The sequence below is a fragment of the Mycetomoellerius zeteki genome, unplaced genomic scaffold, assembly GCF_001594055.1.
Source record: "Mycetomoellerius zeteki isolate Tzet28-1 unplaced genomic scaffold, Tzet1.0 scaffold35, whole genome shotgun sequence".
NCBI lineage: Eukaryota > Metazoa > Arthropoda > Insecta > Hymenoptera > Formicidae > Mycetomoellerius > Mycetomoellerius zeteki.
The window spans coordinates 2,611,734-2,632,100 of record NW_017257338.1 but is presented as its reverse complement, the minus strand read 5'-3'; the positions used below and the strand labels follow the sequence as shown (position 1 = coordinate 2,632,100).

The following is a 20,367-nucleotide window of genomic DNA, read 5'->3' as shown; positions in this document are numbered from 1 at the left end:
ATATAATACTAATACAATAATTATGGATCTTATGTTTTTATTTCTCTTTTTATAATATTCATGTTCCGTTACAATAGGAGGAATTAAATTCGGAATATGGCAATTAGACACAATCGTAATATACAAAAAGTGGTATCGATTAACGAGCTTCGTTCGTTCTTCGTTCGTCTCCTACATATCTCCGAGATAAGTCTCTTTATATTACATCAAAATTCGCATAACCGCATATATAAAGAAAGACGCAATAGAACGTTATAACTTACGTAAGTTCTCTGGAGTATAGTCGAGTAGCCTCTACATATACTTTGTAAATAAATCTCTTTCGCACAGTGAGAGAGAAATACGCAAAAAAGAGAAGATAGTATTTACATACTATCTGTATACTTTCACTAATAGATGTAGCGAGAGATACGTCAGGAATAAAATTGAGAAAATATCGAACAGAAGATAGACACACAAAGACCTATGACAGAAATGAACGTTCCATCACATCCTATACCGAACACGTGTAAAATATTATATACTTATGCAATATACGAATATACGGAAAAAACATTAGAGCCCTGGATTCTTCGACGTATCCAGTATCAGTCTTAAAGGGTGCACAAAAGCTTAGGTCTCCCGTGTTCCTTCCCTTTTTCTTTCTGTCATATATCCGTATCTGTCGATGTATGTATAATATTTAATCAAATTCTGCGAAATCTTTTTTGATTTTTCGTTTATTAACTATATCTTCCTTTTTTTTCTACGATGAAAAATTGTCGTAGGCCAAGAAAATGCTCCGATTCGAATGAGTTCCTTAATGTCGTATATCATTACATCACTCCCATTACCTCTGAAAATAACGAGTTTCCGTTCTTTCTCTCTCTTCCTCTCTCACGCATACACATATATGTATATAATAGACGTATACACTCGCTCACATATTCTCTTTTTCTCTCAATCATCCTGATCTCCTTTCCTCTTTTGTTCGTGTTTGTTGCGCAGATGCTCTCGCCTTCTTTTATACCACATTACGTTTACCGTATAAAAATGATGAATAACTTAAATGCTGCTTTATTCGTTAGAAAAACTGATGTGCAATGTGCCTCAGACTCTCGATTCTACTATAAAAATTGACAAACGATTACAATAAAGGTTCTGTTAACAATCATCTAAATTACAAATTCTCATATTAAGAGTTTAACAACGTTTTCTAGATTATTTTAAAATACGTGTTAAACGGGTTCCTCGATCGCCTGTAAGTCTCGTCGTCAATTTTGTCCGGATCACTGAGCGCAAGTCAAATGTCTTCTAGCAGAGAAATATTTTAGTACAATTTTCTCACCGACTAACAAACGACGTGTTTACTTGCAGGTCTTTAATCTGAACAATACTATGTTGATCCCGTTTTTGCGCGCTTTACTGTAAAATCTCGAGTAACCAAGGTTATACAGTATCTGAAGATGTCCATCTCCAGTGTTTTATGAGTTATTTAAAAAAAGGAAAAACAATGTATAAAAAAATAAATTATAAATTGTATAAAATAAATAAAAATAAAAAAATGTCAATTTTTCCGTTTAAATTGAACCGTAGATTAAAGTCTATCGTAAATTGATACCGTGACGGATCAAAAAACGAAAATGGAAAGCAAAAATACTTACAAAATAAGAAAAATAATCGAGACAACAAATAGTTACATATTATGGATACAACGCATATCTGTACTAAAACACTGAAGTTGGATTATATACTTGTAAACTTTCTCGATCAGCAATTTTTCTCTTAAAATCTAGAACATGTATCGAGGGGCAATGACGCACTAATATAGCTTTCGTACGTATTAATAGTGACGATACAAATATTCTTTGAGAAAAAAGATTCCTCTTTACGTGTCTTATTTTTTTTTTCGTTTTCTTCAAATTGAGCCGGGTTAAAAATTTGGCAAGAGATCTTATTAATGAATGTACACAAACTTTATATACTGACTAGGATACTTCTTCATCTCCAAAGTAAACAAAACGATATTCGTTTATTTGCTATTACGCGCACGTGGCCGTGTGCGCACATTTATATATTTATCGTCGAAACTTAAATTAGCATTTAACTAAACTATATGCTACTAGTCTACGAGTTATCGCTCTGTAATAAATATTACAATTATTTACATTGGATTAAATTCTTTTGCTATTCACGCTCCTCTTAAGATGCTCGGTATTGCGATTATATAATTGATTTTTACTCGACTAAACACAAGCCCTAAGAAAATCCTGGAAAGTAGTTTGCGTTAAATGCATATATTCCTGGAATGGCACGATTTCCCTTTCCGCAATCGAAAGTCGTGGTCAAATCGTCAACCAAAAAAAATGGCAAAATGCTTTCACGTAAAATCCGTAATAACATCTAGATTCGGTTTTATCACACTTTTCACGTTTACTCAATAATCTTAAGTGTTATTGTTTTATATACAAACTTACTGAATTATATGCGGATGCCAGTACAAAGTCATTTGCAATCATTGTTGAAAATCTCTACCAACTCTTACAAACTTTTAGATAGTAATCAATTATAAAGAGAAAGAGAGATGTACCGAATATTATCGGAGACAGACATCCGTGGCAATTGAAAAAGAATTGCCAATATCCAACCGAACATTCGTTGATACTTGTAATAGTAAACAACACTTGTCCAATCGGCTATTATTCAGGCACAATATTTACTTCTCCGGCACTTGGATTTGATTTGACGAGTACCGAATAATCGCCAGATATTCTTTTTGCCAGATATACTCGGTATATCTCTGATGTTACAGAAGGTCTCAGGAAGACTGCGCTCCGCAAAAAATTCATTGTCGACTCTTACAAAGTACAATAAGATTTAGTTTTTTTGCGACAGATTAATTTTTTTTTACTGTCTTTAAAAAGAGTATTTTTAACTAATACCGCCTGTGGAAGTATGTTTCCAAATATCCTTTATCGATACATTGGACATCCATTTCCTTTTCAACTCTTTTTCGTTTGCACATAAAAACTGAAACCCATAACGCCTGTGCTACCACTGTCTTTGTACTTAAAAAGTATATTCGCCTGAGCATTGGCAGTATCGAGCGTGATTTATAATCAATCGAATTCTGCCAAAGAGTCTCGTAAAAATCACCAGACATTCGTGCGGTAACTAGATGTATATGTATACGTTTTCACACACATATAAAGTATATTAAATATCTCTCACGAAAAATTCAACATAGATTCGTTCGGTTAAAATGTAAAAAGTATATAAAAACCGTATATTTCAGTAGTTTCTTCATCATCTTTTGGTATCTCCTTCAAGTCGCGATATCTAACTCCTCGGTTAAACGTCACACGCGAAATTAACGGCTAATTTAGAATGAACAAGCGAGCAGTATCTCTGTAAACGATATATCAATGTAAAACTTTGTGTGAAGGTTTCTTTCGTGCATGTTCGTTCATGCAGCTTTCAAGTCGGCCAACAAGCAATATATAATTGCATACGTTTAAGTATGCATTCCGGCCTGTCCTTGGATACTTCGCGCGCGGTCTAATCAAGAACGCGATAACAAAGAGGGAGAATAACATAGAAGGACGTACACAATCACTGTACATGATATACAAGTACAAAATCTCGGATATAAAGTATGTCTCACACAAGTTCCTAAGTTCTCTAAAAATCTTTTTTTCACCTCCCCCCCTGATTTCTTTCACTTTTATCGCAGATCTCTGAAATCAGTTTGTCATTTTCTTTTTCTCTGTTATTTTATAGGAACTCCAAATCGCATGTTCTGAATTTTGTTAAAAAACAAAACTCTCTTTGTCAACGATGCCTCTATTCTGCAAATACTCACGATTTCACATCTTCTCTTCCTTCTCCACGATTAGAGTTCCGTTACAGCATACAGATTAGGATCACTACCCTGTACCTGACTCAGCGTAGCCACTGTCGGCTTCTCCTGCCTTCCCTGCGCTCGATTGTATGTACCGTACATGTTCGGCACCGTGTTGTTCTGCGGTGTGGTACCGTTGAACTGGCTACGCGAGAAATTTCTATCCAAAGTTCTGACCTGATCTTGCATCTGATCCTGAATGCGAATGTTAGGCGCTTTGTTCCGCACCAACGATCGAAACTGATTCATATTAGTCTGCGAGCGCGACTCGAACTCCCACGTAGGTTGCTGACTCGCGGGATTTGGTGGAAGCGGTCGATTTTGATTCCAGGCCTGAGTCGGACCCCTTTTTAGATTGGCCAGGTTCTTCGGATCCAGCGTTTGTGTCTTTCGCGAATCCTGGAAAGTGGCAAGATGCGCGGGCCCGTGCGAATTATGAGACAGGGTACCGGTGAAGGAAGCCACGCTGGGCGTCCAAGGTGGTTCTCTACCTGTACCATGAAATGTAATAACAACAGATGTAAATATGAATGTTACATACGCGTAAGAGTATTAATTTTTGCATTTACCGGGCCCTGCGGGGGCGTGCCCTCAGTAAAAGTCACTAGATTCTAGCGTCTTGCACTGTTTGCTCAGAGTCGCGTACTGGCCAGGTTGATCTCCGAGTCCAGATCGGTGCTCAGTTCGTCCACCCGTTGATTGCTGATTATGCTGAGACGATTTGTGATCCCCGCCCCCTCCGCTCCCGTTAACACCCCCACCTCTGTAAATGGCGAGGAAGAACGAACAAAGTTGCAGCATTATCTTTGTTTTACATAATGACCGGCATCGTTTTATAGCTTATCTAAACATAAATCCAAATTCAATCACGCCTGCAAAACTGTCTATATATGTTATATTTATGTTAATAAAATAGGATTACAAAGCGCGCTATGCTATTTCTCGTAATAATATTGTATAAAGCAATCAAAACTGTTATTTGCTAAGAATAATATTCTGTTTCGAAATGCTTAATGTCTCAAAAACAGATATTTAAAATATATAATTAAACACATCAAATATAAAATCAAGAATGGCACAGTTATTTATATATGATGCATACATTTCATCACGTATATTCGTCAAAAAGCATATACTAATATATAAATATCGATAAAAAATTGTATTCTTAATAATGATGAAACTATGTATGATAAAGCAACATTCAAAGGAGACCCATTGAATCTAATATGTTTAGCGCGATATTAATTGATATCCTTAAGCTAAACAAATTAAAAGAGAATAAACTGAAAATCTCATGCACAAACTTTAACATGCTCTCGTGCAGTTGACGTGCTCGAGCAGTCGCAGTAGCGTAGGACGGTGGGGGCGGCGTTAGCAAGAGAGGCTGCTTAATCGTATTATGAGTGCCAAGAGCATTCGAATTAAGCGTAGGGGCTGTAGGCGGGTACGACCCTTGGCCTCGAAGGGTCCTTGCTGCTATCGCCTGTGACGCCGCCGACGGTGGTAAGTAAGGATCTTGCTCGTCAACCTGATGATAATCCCTTCTGGAACAAATGCATTGGTTACTTAATTTTCAGCAGACACCATAAATTTTAGAAAGGAACGCAAACGATTCTACGGTGCCTGTCGTAGCACCGTAATTAATAGCAAAATATAAAAATAAAATTATACTTAATTCCCTCCTCTTTCTAAATGATTCCCGCTAGTGTACTTACCGTTTTCGTATATATATCCACGTATGAGAATCCACCCAAACCAATACGGTGAATAAGAGACCTGCAGCTAAACTGGCTATTAGCATAAAACTCAATCCATACCTAGAACACATTATAGAGAAGCATTCTAAGCATATATATCACATTCCGCGTAAAATCATTTTAATTAAAATACAAACAATTATTTAATTTTTCCGAATTATAATTAAAATATAAGAAAATATCGACTTACAATCCCAAGTGACACAAACTCTTGGCGGCGTGAACGTATTGCTTGTGCAGAGGTTTACAGTCGAGTAACGTGGATAAACCTGGCATGAGTCTGTCTATGGTATTAACGTCTGTAGATAAACTGCTGAGTTTTGGCTGAAGTTGCTGGTCTTTGAACAATTCTAGCGCTAATTTAGTCACCGTGTTCAAATTATGCCTCATGTTATCCACCGCACGTTGCGTGTCCCGCAATCTCAGCGTAAACGGATTGCTGCGCGTATTCTCGCAATGTGTGTAGTAAGACAGTACTTCGGAGGCTAAGGTAGACGGTACGGCTTTGCTCAAGTAACCATCGGGTGAGACACAGAGATCACCTAGAGCTACAGAAGTTGCCAAGTATAAGGACGCCATGAGCCAAGAGACGATAACCGCAAACAAGCCGAATACGGAAAATCTGAAAGGATAATCTATTAGAATGACTTTATAATTTTGCAACTATAAATGTGTTTACAGAATAATTTATAAATGTACAGAAGACGATCTATTCCTCTGCTTAAATTTTATTACGATTTTAAATGGTTTTATTCAAATGTGTAAAATAAAAATGCGAAAAAAGATACAAAATACTATATGAGGAATATCGCCGAAAGATTTCTATTCTTATTTCGATCAAAGGAACATACGTTATGAGAACACATCTGGAGTGCCGTGCAACACCGACCACCAGAACCACGCAGAGGACAAGTAGAGCGCTCAGGACCGCCATAGTGATAGGCCATCGCAACTGTTCGATCTTTTCACCCATTCCGATGGCGCCGGCAAGACTAATACCGCTCAAAGGCTTTCGTATTTCAAAACTTCGATTTACAGCGATGCTCGTATTTTGCTTCATGCCATTAAGTGCCGCTAGCAGCCAACTTAGCATGGTTTTATTGCTGACCGGGGCATCGAATTCGTCTCCGAGAGCAGTCAGTTGCGGCTGCACTTTTCTCTTCAGAGTCGCTTCTATAGTATCAGTCTGTAAGAAATGTATAATGTTGATACTTAAATAAATATAACAATTATTTTTAATTATTGCTACTTAATTATTTAAACTGTTTTAAATGATCTAAATCAGGTCAGTGTCTATCTATACGTACACTTAAAAAAAATTCTATTTTTTTAAACACTAAAAATTTTTTTAAATTAAAATTAAAGGATATTTTTTCTCTTTTTTTGCGATCTTTACTTTTAAAATCCACATATTTACAGAAATTTTTCATTATACACTACTATGTAATAAACATTTTTTATTACATATATTACGATAAACAGAATATTAACACTGCGAAAAATAAATAGGAAATACCTGATTTCTGACGCCCATAAGGATCCCATCGACGTTTTTCGCAGCTGCTATGAGTTGTACCAAGCCGTTGTGTACGTCGTCATTGCCATAAAGACCAACAGCCACTGCTCCACTACAGAGTAACGCTAGGATGGCTAGCGAACACTTCAGCGCGGTTATCGACTTCTTGGGGCGCGGCCTCCGGTCGCAGCATCTTGTTACCAAATAAACCAGCAATACCAGTAAAGTTAAGATCAACCAGGCTGCCGGAATACTTCCCAGTATCCCGAGGCTCTGTAAACATTACATCCGATCATGGACTTTCTCCCTGCTTTATAACTTTATGTAAACTTTACGTATACTCTTATAAAAAAAAATTATTATATTAAATAGATCTAAAGACATCTCCAAATATAAAATCCATTTATTCACTCTAAATTTCTTGCAGTGAAATTTTACTCCGAGAGAGTGAAAATACAACCATCCTTGAAAAAAAAGTGAAAATATTTAACTTCTTGAAAAAGAGTGACAATTTTCACTTTCTTGGAGTAAGATTTTATTGCAAGAAATTTAGAGTGTCGGATTTTATCCATCAAATTTCATAAAATTAACAACTGCTTGTTCTCTATCTAGTAAAAAGTTTTTTGAAAGTAAATATCTGATTTGAAATTTAATTAAAGAAAAAGCTTTCTTGTATCTTCTCAAGTGTCTTCTTGAATTCGAAGATTCGAAGAATAGACCGTCCAAACAAATAACATCGAAAAATTGGTATCGTGCCAAAAATTTTCTCATCTTCACTTCCTACTCTAAAACAGCAATATTATCGGCGTCGTGATGCATCGTCAAGAACCGCATTGCAACGCTATTTCAGGCGCATTTACGTATTTACTTCGTACGAGCCGCACTTACGGCCGTCTCGTAACTTCTACCGCTCTCTTCCTGCCTCCCTCGAGGCTTTTATCTCATTTCTCGGCGGTCTTAGCTTCGCCAATCCACCCCGTCGAGCATGCATGACGAAAGCGAATGTTAGCGAGACAAAGTTTCGGGCCCACCTCTTTCGCCGGTGGTTATATCTCACCCTAAGTCCGCCCGACTTCGACTGCTGAGGAAGACGAGTGAAAAAGGAAGAAGAGGGAACGAAAGTGTGTGAGGACACACGGAGAACACGACGGAGGGAGAACAGGATGTGCCCGACGTGGTCCGACGTAGTTCCCGAAGATGTTGAAGCCCGCTGCCGTGAGTCGCCCCGGGCACATTATGCGAAAGCCTTTGTGCATTGTTTGAGCTTTCCCAGACATTGTGCTTTTCAGTTACACTCATGGGGCCCGGATTCTTGCGCAGGCTCGTGGTATCCACCTGCCCTCTTCTGGCCTTCTTTTTTTTTCTTCACCAACCTCTCGTCCTCCTTTCTTCTCTTTCTTTTTGTCCTCTTCTTTTTCCCGTGTCCTCGCCATATCCCGCTATCTTCCATGGACATGTGAATCGTTTCTTTTTTTCTTCCCTTTCGGTTTTGCACTCTGTACGAGCATACGGCACCTTCTTTTCTTGTTACGTTACAGATGCTCGCTTTCTGGATTCTTATCCGTTTGACGATACGAGATCTCCACTTACGGCCCGGTAACGCAAATCTACAACCGACTAAAGGCGAAAATCCAAAATGCCATTGGCGTTTGTGGTTGTTAAAAGGATATCCCGCGGAATGACTGATGGAAAATTCTGATGTCCTAAGATCAAAGTACTAACAGGAATTAATGGATACTATTCGAACGGATAATACTCTATTAACATACTAATGTCCATTTTCGCAACATTTATGGTGTTTTCCAACAAGAAACAGTGCAACACAGTAATTATTTTATTTTTATTTAACATTGGGAAATAATAAGAATTTAATGATTCACTATGTTACAAAAATTAATAGAAAAGAGTATCAAAATCAACGCAAGATCTTTTTTGCGAGTAATTATGTTAAATTTTCTTATACATATATATATATATATATACTGAGAAAAAAAATCTTAATTTCAAAGAAATATTTCTTTGCTCTTATTCAAACAAATTATTACTTTGGATCAATGAAAATTCTTTGAAATTAAGATATTCTTTTTTTATTTTAAAAACCGTATTTTAATTTCAAAGAAATTTTCATTGATTATATATATATATATATATAAAATAATCACATAAATGGTTTAGCCTCAATTAGGTCAGCTTCTCTCAGTATGTTAATACAAATTTTTACATGAAACTAACAATAAGTCAAAATACAAACATAAATATATCGGCAATCTGTATTTATCATTTAAAAAGTGCGCGTATAATTATTCATTTAATTCGGTAAATTGTCATCTAAAATTGTTAATATTTTGTTAAAATTATCACTATATTACACTGTGTTATTTGTATCTCTTGCTGGAAAATATCCTTAAACGACCAAAGATAGATCGCAAAGCGTTAAAAAAATCGGAGATTGGGATTCGATTCGACGTAAAAAAGGAACGTTCGCGGTATCTTGCACGAAGAGAAATTTTGTATATCAAATGTAACAGTTGCATACATTTACTTCGGAAATACATCCAGACCAGATTGGAAATAAGTCGAGCGTGCTGATATCCTCTTGAAGACGTTTCGACGACTATCAATACACATGTCGCCGGATATGAATGCAATATTTATCTTAAAATTGTCACCAAAGGCCTTATAAAATCTAGATTTTCCGTACAATTCGATCCGCGCGAAACTTAAAGGCTCCGTTCGAGCGCGGCCGATTAATCGGACGCACTTTGTTTAAATCCATGAGATCGATTTTGCGCACACCATAGTGGCTGCAGGCGAAGGGAGTGCAATCGGGGATGACAATTGGGACCAAGGAAGTCGGAATTGACGGATTCGTGCCGAGCGAACCTACCTCCAAATAGATTTCGGAGTGGGGATTGAACGTATTATTGACCGAATGTAAAGAGACGTTCAGATGCGGCAGACTGTGGAAGATCCTCGCGTATTGTGGTACCGTGTACTGCTCCGGAAGCTGTTGACCGCCCGCCATTATGGAGAACCCTTATCTGCCGAGAACCCAGTCGAAGCGCTTGTCCTACTCGTCAAGACATGCTACGCGCGAGCGCTGTAATCAGAAAATAACAAATTAATTGGATGAGACTTTTGGTAATTTGTCAGAGGCGTGAGAACGGTACTGACTCGACGTTGCGTCATCGAGCGTTACAAAAGTAGAGCCCGAAGTTTTTGCGGTGCCTAATTGAAGGAACATCTGCGCCAGCGCGATATTTCCGACTTCCGTATTTACATAATCGAATAATAATTCCTACACGATGTCGCACCATCCACTGGTTTTATATCTTTTATATAAATACATTTAAAAGCTCGATCTAGAACGTGAACTATTAAAACATTCTTTTACTGTTATCCAATTACGTCAAGTTCCAATTGTTCTCTATAATCGAATGCAGGTTCTAGTTACGACCCGAATTATTTTGAGTGCTGTTTCCAACATGGAGATGAAAAGGAACGAAATATTAGATTTAATATAATAAATGTAAATGTAAATTTTTCTTGGAAATGTGCCAAAAGTTTTCTGTCACATCATCGTTTAACAAATGTCATCAATTCTCTATCGTGATTCCAGCTAAATGGAATAAGTTTTCTGTTTCACTGAATATTCGCGTTTTCATTCATTGCGCATATATAAATTTCGATCATTCTACGGCATTTGTTAAATTGCGATTTGGATCAAAATCGTGCCGAGCAATGAAAATATTAATTCTCCGGAGATGATCGACGTTTTTACAAATCAATTAAAAAATCGAATTAAAATAGAACGAAAATAGAATCGTAGTTTAATTTCATCCACGAGCCATTTCACACGATATTCTAGCGATTCAGGGAAGAGAATTACTCGCAATTAAATCAAATTTTCTAAAAAGGCTCATCGAGAGTTTTAATTCGATTATCATTTCATTAGCATATTGCGCTAGCTTCCACGTTGCGCTCTTTCGTTGCGAGTCACGATTCAATCTTGGCTAAATACGCCGACGTCACTCAGTGTCGCAAAACGTTTTACCGTAGTGATTCAACTCTTCCGTAGTGGAATCAACGCGCGCTTAATTAATGAAGTCTGTGCCAGCCAACTCTCCATCTCTCTCGCCTCATTGACATCACTAAAGCGCGCCGAAAGGATTCCCGAGGTGCTTTTTAGCCATTAAATCGACTGAAATAGGTTTAATAAACTCCAACACCGGCATTATCGTTAAATCTTTTGAAAAACTTCCAATGTTTATTTAGTTTGTATCCTCTTTAAATGCATTTTCTTTTTTATACATTAATATTGAAGTAAGAAAAAACGGATTTAAAATCGAGTTACAACAATAAACACAATTATTTCTTAAATTAATAATCTATTATGTGGTAATAATAATAGATATTAATAAGATAATGGTAATAATGATAATAATAATATTAATAGTGATAACAATAAACTAGAAAATATTTATATTTAAATACGATTTGTACTAATTTTGAAAAATTTAAGAATATTATATGTAAAAGCAAAAAATCACACCATCGTTTATCACAATTTTAATAATAAAGAAAAAATTAGAGATTATTATCGATCTCATAAGATAGATCGTTAAATTTAGGAAAGAAAAATAACAAAAGCACGCTTCATTTATCTTGTATTATTAAAAGCACATTGATAAATTAACACCGTAATTAATACCGTGCATTTTCGCCGACCTAATAAATAAAACACTCACGTCCGCGTGTCTCAATCGGATTTCTGTAATGATATTAATGAAAATTAATTCGCCACATGCGAACGTATTTGCATGTACAGTATCAAATATGATATAACGGTCTCAGCCGATTAGCAATGCGTTTTATATGCATCACGCTCTATATTAAGCTCCAGCAGACACCACCGCGAGCAACAAATACCTATCTCCGTAATAAATATATCGCGGATCGATAAAGTGCAACGTACACGTACGGTTTATTAACCCACTTTCCCGATTCCATTCTATCCTTGAAGCGTCAACATCGCCAACAACTCGGTACAGCACGCTTCCAATATACGCTCGGTATATTCAAAGCCAGAAAATTCACGACGGTGCGTGATATTCGATCTCAACAATAGCCTTGTAACACAATAAACACTTCCTTATTGCGTGATATATCACAGTTTGATATTTCGAAATGAAGACTAAATAATCTCAATCATTTCTCAAGCACGCAAAATCCTTCCCAAGTACGGCGAATGGAATAATTTAAATTGCAAATTAATTATTAAATGAATGTACGCGCGCTCTAAAAAATATGGATGTGGATTTAAAACTACAGGTTTGAAAGTATGGTGTTAAATCCACACATAATATGTCGGTGTTTATATCAACATCAACACGAGAATTGCATGAACACCGCATGATGTTAAATCCACATGTATATATTTTTTAATCTGGGAATAGTCACCTGCGATATCTCAGCCATAAAAAATGTAAATTGTTATAAAACGTTCCTTTATATGGATATTATTTAACAATTTTTGTTTTTCTTGTTTAACTATTCTTTATAAGTCTCTAAATATGCAATCCGAAAATCCACATATAATAGAAAAGCTTTATATCAAAATCTTTATTTTATAAAAATGTTGTCATAATAAGCTACTTAACGTGTTTATTCCATTTAATATTTGATTGCTTTCTATTTATTTATTTCAGAAAATTGTGATTAAATCCATATCGGTGATGTTCTCAAATACTAATAAATCAGAAAAGTATCAATAATATACAGTACTTCTTAATAACAGTCATTAATTGAAATATAAAAACACTTCAGATAATCGTTTACGTAATAAAAAAATTAGACTGCTCCCGAGTTCAAATGTAGAAACAAATATCGAGATATGATGAACTTTACGCTCTGCATTATGCAAAAAATTTTAAATATACTCGGCGACGCGGATAATCAATCCATTTGCAAAAGTGAGAGCTGCTATTATTATTTAAATTTCCTCTCGCTGTGCTCGCTGTTAATTCTTTCGGGTATAACAAAAGTCGATCGCTGACCGTGCGAAATATTCGAACTGTGTTACTAAGTTCAAAATTCTTTATTTTGCACTCACACGAACAGCTGTATGTATATTCGTTTTCCTCCGATAAAACCGACAGTTACCTATATCGCTATATGCCGGAAGAAACCTGCGGCTCGAGTATCACGCGCATTTATATTGACTCATCGTGCATCATTGTATGAGTGATAAATAAAGTCATTGCCAATCATACCGTGATTTTAAATGAAGGCTTATATTACCATCCGTCCACTTATACTGTCATCCTGCCTCGTATACCGTCATTCTCCTAGGCCTGTCTTTCCTTTTCAACGGCGACACAGCACATTGTTCCCCTTCGTTTTGCAAGTACAAAGTGCACTGATTTCGTTTTAGACCCAGTTCCACAACTCACGATTAACGCTTAACCGAGGTTCAACTTATTCATTGTCTCTTTCTAATTCTAGAATTGGAAAGAGATGAGAAACAAGTTGAACCTCGGTTAAGAGTTAACCGTGAATTGTGGAACTGGGCCTTAGTCGTGAAAAAAAATATTAACAGAAAGCCAAATAGAGCACAATATTGCGTTACTTGGATTCAGCCTGATACTTGATAAGAAGGGAGGTTAAACTTATTTAATTTTGTAACGCAGTTCGAACTTAATATTAACCTCATCGGCTTCGTGCAACATATGAATTTATATACAAACGTATAATCTGGAAGTCGATGCTCTAGTTTTGAAAGTGAAACTCAACTAAAAACTGTAATCAGCTGTTATCAATTCTGGCACTTGCGTAAAACTGCGCGATATAGTTAAATACGATGAGTTAAAAAAAAATAAAGTTAAAAGATACAAGATAAAGACGACAAGTCTTTAAAAACAGAAATGTCAAGTTTCGTTGATAGAAATATTATGTTGAATTTGGAATTTTAAATAACTTTTTCTAATGTTTCAAAATTACTTAGATTTCTAAAAATATCTCTACTTGTATTATGATATAAAAAAAGTAAATATATTTTATTTAAAAACTGATAATTATATTATTTTAATAGATACGTAAATCGCGCACATAAATTTAAAATTGCATAAATATTCACATACGTATTTTCGATATTTCGATCATAAAATAAAACTATGTCTAGACAGTGGAAATATATACCTAATAAAATTCCCCAAGTTTAAAATTTAAAAACTAACTTTAGAGTGTGAAACAATGAACTAAATCTTCTATTATAGTCCGTTTCTATCGCACGTTTTATTTTCTATGCTCTGGCTTATTTTTCCTCCTGTTCGAGTCAGGCACGACGTCTATTTCATTTTAAATACACAAAGTGTAGAATGTGCATGTAACACGAACTTATTCTCTGGCAATATCGAGTAAAGGAAAAAATTGTGCTTTGTCACAAGAGACAAACCTTCCGGAAAATAAATAAATATATATATATAAAACTTTTAAATGGATTATAATGCCAATTAAGTTTTCCTCATTTCTCGATATTTATTATTAGTGCCTTTATTATCTCTCAATTTACCAGTGTTTTAACGATATTTTTTAACGAATTCATTTTAGGAATTTATACTGCACTTATATGCGCAAGTTTTTTAAACGGAGCTTTCTCGCACCTGTCTCTCGGTTTATTCCAGAATAAAATTTTCATCGTTTCAGTGTACCTACAACGTAATCTTTCGCTCTCGATGGAGGAACAACAGATTGTTCTTTTTTTTTTGACATTAAAACAGTAATCGGACCGCCTGCTGCCGACTCGAGCGCATCGCAAATCGCGAATTGCGCGCATCGCCGCGTGCAAAAAGTCATCGACCGATCACGCTGCCGGTCATCGCGACATGCAAACCGCTACGATCGATTGACTATAACGTGACTATAACGTCGCCGTACGACCGGGGTAACCCCGCGAAAGACTTCGGTGATCGAGGATGAACGACGTATTATATTCAGGTATAAGGGCCATGATAGGTCGAAGAGACGAGCTACGCGAAATTAATTGCGTATCCATTTCGTCTTTCGTCGCGATCGAAACGCGATCGCGAACGTCGCGCCGAAGCGTGATTCAAAATTAATCTTGTATACACAACAAAGCGAGCGATAAGAGCGAGTGATAATGAAATTTTTGTACTTCACACTTTCTGCATGTAAAATAGAGATACTTGACATTGGAACGATTATTATATTGCGAAGTTAATATTGTGGAATGTTAAATTGCAATAATTAGTCAAATCCACGAAAGCAAAGAATAATTTAATTGAAGTATCTAAAAATTTAGCTATATAGATACAGATCTGAAAATAATTTTGTTGGATCATCTAAATAATTACATAAGAATCTCACACAGTAAAAAAATTTGTGTATCTGTGTTGGAAACAATCCACTCACGTTTGTGTTAACAGTTTGTATTGAATTTTTTAACATATTCGAGTGTTAATTTAACATAATGTGATTATGTTATTTAAAGATTTTTTGTGAAATTGATATTCAATGTTTCTTAGTGTCAAAATAACACAATTTATAAGTAAGTGAACAAGTAACATAAAAATAATGTGTTTTAAAACATAAATTCTAAGACAAATAAATAAAATACGTGTTAATTTAACATATCATAAATGTTAATTTTCTAAAAAAAATGTGCTTTCATAGTTTTTTTTTTACAAACTGTGTCGATGTTATCTTGTGTAAAATTAACTCAAAAATTTGAGTGGACCGTTTGGGACATGCGATTTGTGTTACATTCAACACATTTTTTCCAACTGTGCAAGCACGATGAGCAATACAGCAAAAAGTTTTGACATTCTAGTAACCAATTTGAGTTTGTCCTATATATAATTTTTTCTATGGTTCAACAAACTTATTTTAAGATCTGTATCTAGCTTAATTTTTAGATACTTCAGCAAAATTATTTTTTTCTATATACTTTCAGAATAAGCAGATTCGTTCTTTTTATACAGTTAAATCTTATTACGTTTAATATATTTAAAATGGAGCTGAAGATTTCTGTGTCCGTCTTAATTATACTTTTTAAGTTTAAAATTTAACAAGTTAATCTTGATTGATGGAAAGAGGCAAAAAATAAGTATAACGAACAGGCACTGAGAAAAATTTCTGGTTAAAAACTAACCAGAAGATTTTGATCGTATTAGAATAGTCATCTCAATTAAAATTATAAGATTCAACCAGAAAAATCTGATTTATCCATGTTCAAACAGAATTCCAATTAATATAACCGAACTTTTTTTTCCAATGCGCGTTTTGACAATACGTTACGAAGAAGAAAGAAAAACTCGATAGCAAAATAGCAGAAGAAATACGCGACCCTCTCTTGTGGTCGTATTTTTCAGCACTTTGTATATTTAGGGGAAAAAAGCCGTGTGTCTTCAGGCCTTACGGAAGAACAGATAGCGGCGAAATGTGGCAAAATGTACAAAAGCGTGACTAAAATGGACAGAGCCATAAACGCGGAAAGAGCAAACGGAAGGAACATAAATGATAAGTATATGTTCATGCGGCACATACTTTCCGCATTCCTCTGCCATCTCATTCTTCTTCCTTCCGTATGTCTGGGCCGCGCGCTTGTTTCGCGATGCAATATTTACGGGATTGTCTCTCTAATACTTTCTGCACATGTATTTTTCTAAGAACGTCTATACTTCACAAGCTTCGTGCATAATGCACCGCGTTTCCACACCTTCCTCGAAAAGCTTCCGTAGATCGACATTGATAAGAAACGAGTGGACGTCCGTGAAAAATTTCAGTCGAGTGGGAAAGACGATGAAAAATGATTCGTTCATTCTATTCCTCTCTTCTCACAGTGACGTGACTTGATTAGAGAATTCGATTAGAGTCGTAGACTAACTGATTTGTTTACGATCCAATGTAAATCAACATGCGTCAATGTTATGCAATATTCATGGAATTTTATCTTAAAGCGAGATAAAGTGAGATATTATACGTGAGATGTTTGTAAATTTTTTAATTATCCGTATTTCTCAGATACGAGTCTCTCAAGTTTCTAAAAAATTCAAGAAACGATTTATATTAAATCGAGTAAATCAAACTGAATATAATAAAAACTGATTTAATGAAAGCAAATTCTAATCTAACGTTTATTTTGACATTGATTTAATTTCTAACGCTTCGAATTGGAGTTAACGAAAGTTTTTCAAAAGAGAGCAATTCGTTGCACGCTTTCTTTTGTTCGGATCGCAGTTGCGAAAAGATTTCAATCAGAGACTTCGAAATTAACTCTAATTACCTTATCGAGTACTTACACCTGAAGTTTTTGATTAACAGAAATACAATTATATACTTTTTTGACAAAAAAAATTACATTAAGGACGAATTGTATAGCTAGAAATTTTGCTAGAAGCAATTCTGCACGGAAAGAACGTTTTTACTGAAGTATCTAAAAGTTTAGCTAGATACAAAACTGAATTAAAATAATTTGTTGGACTATCATAATAATTATGAAGATACTCAAGCTGGTTGCTAAAATAACAAAATACTTTTGAAATATTTCTCATCATGTTCGACTTTCCTATACAATTATTTTGATAGTCCAACAAAATTGTTTTCAAATCTATATCTACACTAAAAAAAAATCTTAGATTAATTGGAATTCTGATTGAAAATGGACGAATCAGAATTTTCTTAAATCTACGAGAATTCTATATGCGATAACCGGATTTCTGATTGATATAATCAGAATCTTCTGGTTTATCTATTTTCAACCAGAAATTTTTTTCATAAAAAAATCTGGTTAGACTTATTGGAGTTCTGATAGACGAATCACACACACACACACACACACACACACACACACACACACACACACACACACACACAAACAAAATTTTCTGACTAAATCTACTGAAATTATATAGATATGATCAGAATCTTCTGTTTCCTCTATTTTCAACCAGAAATTTTTAGATACCTCAGCGAAATCATTCTTTCCACGTATCGGTCGGACTAATTGTCTTTCAAGTCAGTCGGAGTTCGGTCGAAGTCGCCCCGAAATCTCGCAGCGTCCCTTCCTCCGGAAGGACAAGGCCTTTCCCCGAAACACGAGAACGCCCCAGCCAAAATTCCTAGATAAAATTCTCAAGCCGCGGAAAAAGGAAGCTAAGGTCGGTGCACGCTATCGCCCGCTAAAAAGTCATCGACCCAACGTAATCGCCGGTGGTAAGCTGCTCCGCTCTGACGCTCGTTCGCCACCTTCGTTCATATCGCCGCTCCGCGCTCGTCGTCGTCGCTCGTCGCCGCGGCGCGCGACGTTCCTTCGACTTTACTCCGACTGCCTTCGAGACGTCGCGTTGCGTTGCATGCGCGAGGAAAATGGGTCCGTTCGATAACTCGGCGGCGCGGTATAGAAGGCGGTACACATCCGCGTATCCGTATATCCGCGCGCGCGATACCGAGCTCCTCTCGCGATTCTCGCGAGGCGGAAAAAGGCGGTTTCGGTATTCGCCTCCGTCTGCGTCTCTCACTCTCTCTCTCTCTCTCTCTCTTTCTCTTTTCTCCCTCTTTCTCGCTCTTCAGCCTTCGGGGTCCGCGTGCGACTTAACGAACACCCGGCTTTTACGAGCACCTCGGACCACGCTACGCAACATCTGGTGATATTTCTTTGGTTACTGAGGCCTGCTCGACGAAATCCAACTCAACATACTCCATCGTCCCGACGGCGTCTCGCTCTTTCTCTCACTCGCTCTCTTTCTCTCTCATTCCCACACATACACACAATATACACACACACACATAGGCACACAACCGATGCGTTTCATATGGAAAGCTCGGTGTAATGTATTCTTGCACCCACACATCGTTACCCGGAGTGTGTACCGTGTATCGATCCCCGAGAGTACACACGAAGACGACCGTGAGCGCCATCGGGCTCCTCTGTTTCCTTCCACTTTCCTCTCTCTTTCTCTTTCTCTCGTTCTGTATATACCGTGTCGTCTCTCTTTCGACCACGTTTATCTCAAGAACGGAGTAGCCGCTTCGTTCTTTGTGACGTTCGAGAAAACGCACGCCGCATCGCACGGGGATGCACTGCGCGGACGATGGTATATGTATACATCAGTTAGGGCGAGTCCGAGAGAGAGAGAGAGAGAGAGAGAGCGTGTGGTCCCACCGGCGGTGGGCTCGCGTGACAGAAGCGCGACGGTGGTTCCACCCCCTTTCCCAACCACCCTCACCCTCCATCCCGCGGACGTGATTCGACGGACATCGCGGGCATCGACGGGTGGGGGGGGGGGCGTCGCGACGACGAAATGATTTACGAGGGACGGTTTACTTCTTACCTCAATTTTTTTCCTCTCAGTGACAAATCCGTACGCTCGCGTACGTGAACGGAAATCGCGACATACGACGCACACCGGATCGTGGCCCAAGCCCGACTGACGGAGAATGACGAGCGTAGGCGACGCGACCGCCGGGGTGGGGCGGCCGTCCCAACCAATCGCGTTCCCGCTTGCGCGCGATCCCGTGGAGGATTTACGGGCAGCCGCCAGGCCGGGCCGCGCGCTACTCCACTCCGTTCTGCTCCGTTCTGCTCCGTTCTCGTTCGTTTCGGCTCCGGCGCTCTTCGAAACGAGAGACGGACGCACATCCATGCGGGCGGGAGAGGGCACGAGGCGACCGAAACGCGGACCGAACGGATGACGCACTCGGGGCGACTTCGACCAAACTCCGATCGTTTCATTCAAGACTCCGGCGGAGTCGCTCGCGCAATTATTTTCAACACACTCATATGCTTCTTTCTATGTTTAATTTTAATCTTGTAGTTTAATTTTAACCTTGGTTCAACTAGCTTTTCTTCTTGTTCTAGTTCTAAGAATTGGAAAAAGATGAAGAGTTGTGAACCAAGATTAAAGTGTATCAGAAAAAAATACTTATGCCCGTTTTGAACTAAAGTAGATTAACTTTAATCTTGGTTTAGCTTACTGTTTTTTTATTTAATCTTAAAAAATTAGAAAAAATAAAGAGTAAATTGAACTGATACTAAAGCTAATCTTACACTGGTGGAACCAGATATTAGTGACTGGAGTCCGACCGAAATTTCAGTTTGATTTCGGTTTCGGTTTAATTAAGACAAAATTTCGTGATGGGTAAACCTCAACTGTACAAGTTACAACGCGATGATGAGCGTTCAAAAAACAACT

The 20,367-nt window shown here is 37.2% G+C and overlaps 1 protein-coding gene across 1 annotated transcript; it reads right to left on the bottom strand.

Moving 5' to 3' along the window:
• Window positions 1-1,608: 1,608 nt before the first annotated feature.
• Window positions 1,609-19,589, bottom strand: tty (tweety). Its single transcript, XM_018452806.1, has 9 exons — window positions 19,507-19,589; window positions 10,044-10,256; window positions 7,157-7,429; window positions 6,492-6,826; window positions 5,831-6,262; window positions 5,599-5,700; window positions 5,188-5,427; window positions 4,486-4,643; window positions 1,609-4,371 (listed from the first exon to the last, which is right to left on the bottom strand). Exons 2-9 carry the CDS (start codon window positions 10,179-10,181, stop codon window positions 3,872-3,874), a joined length of 2,178 nt encoding a protein of 725 aa, XP_018308308.1. The 5' UTR covers window positions 10,182-10,256; window positions 19,507-19,589; the 3' UTR covers window positions 1,609-3,871.
• Window positions 19,590-20,367: the final 778 nt, after the last annotated feature.

Excerpts from the sequence above, each read along its gene's own strand:
- tty (XM_018452806.1), bottom strand. The coding sequence starts at position 10,181 with ATGGCGGGCGGTCAACAGCTTCCGGAGCAGTACACGGTACCACAATAC. Across the intron at positions 6,827-7,156 it reads TTATGGGCGTCAGAAATCAG|ACTGATACTATAGAAGCGAC; the intron begins GTATTTCCTATT and ends CATTTCTTACAG. Across the intron at positions 4,644-5,187 it reads CTGCACGAGAGCATGTTAAA|AGGTGGGGGTGTTAACGGGA; the intron begins GTTTGTGCATGA and ends CGCCATTTACAG.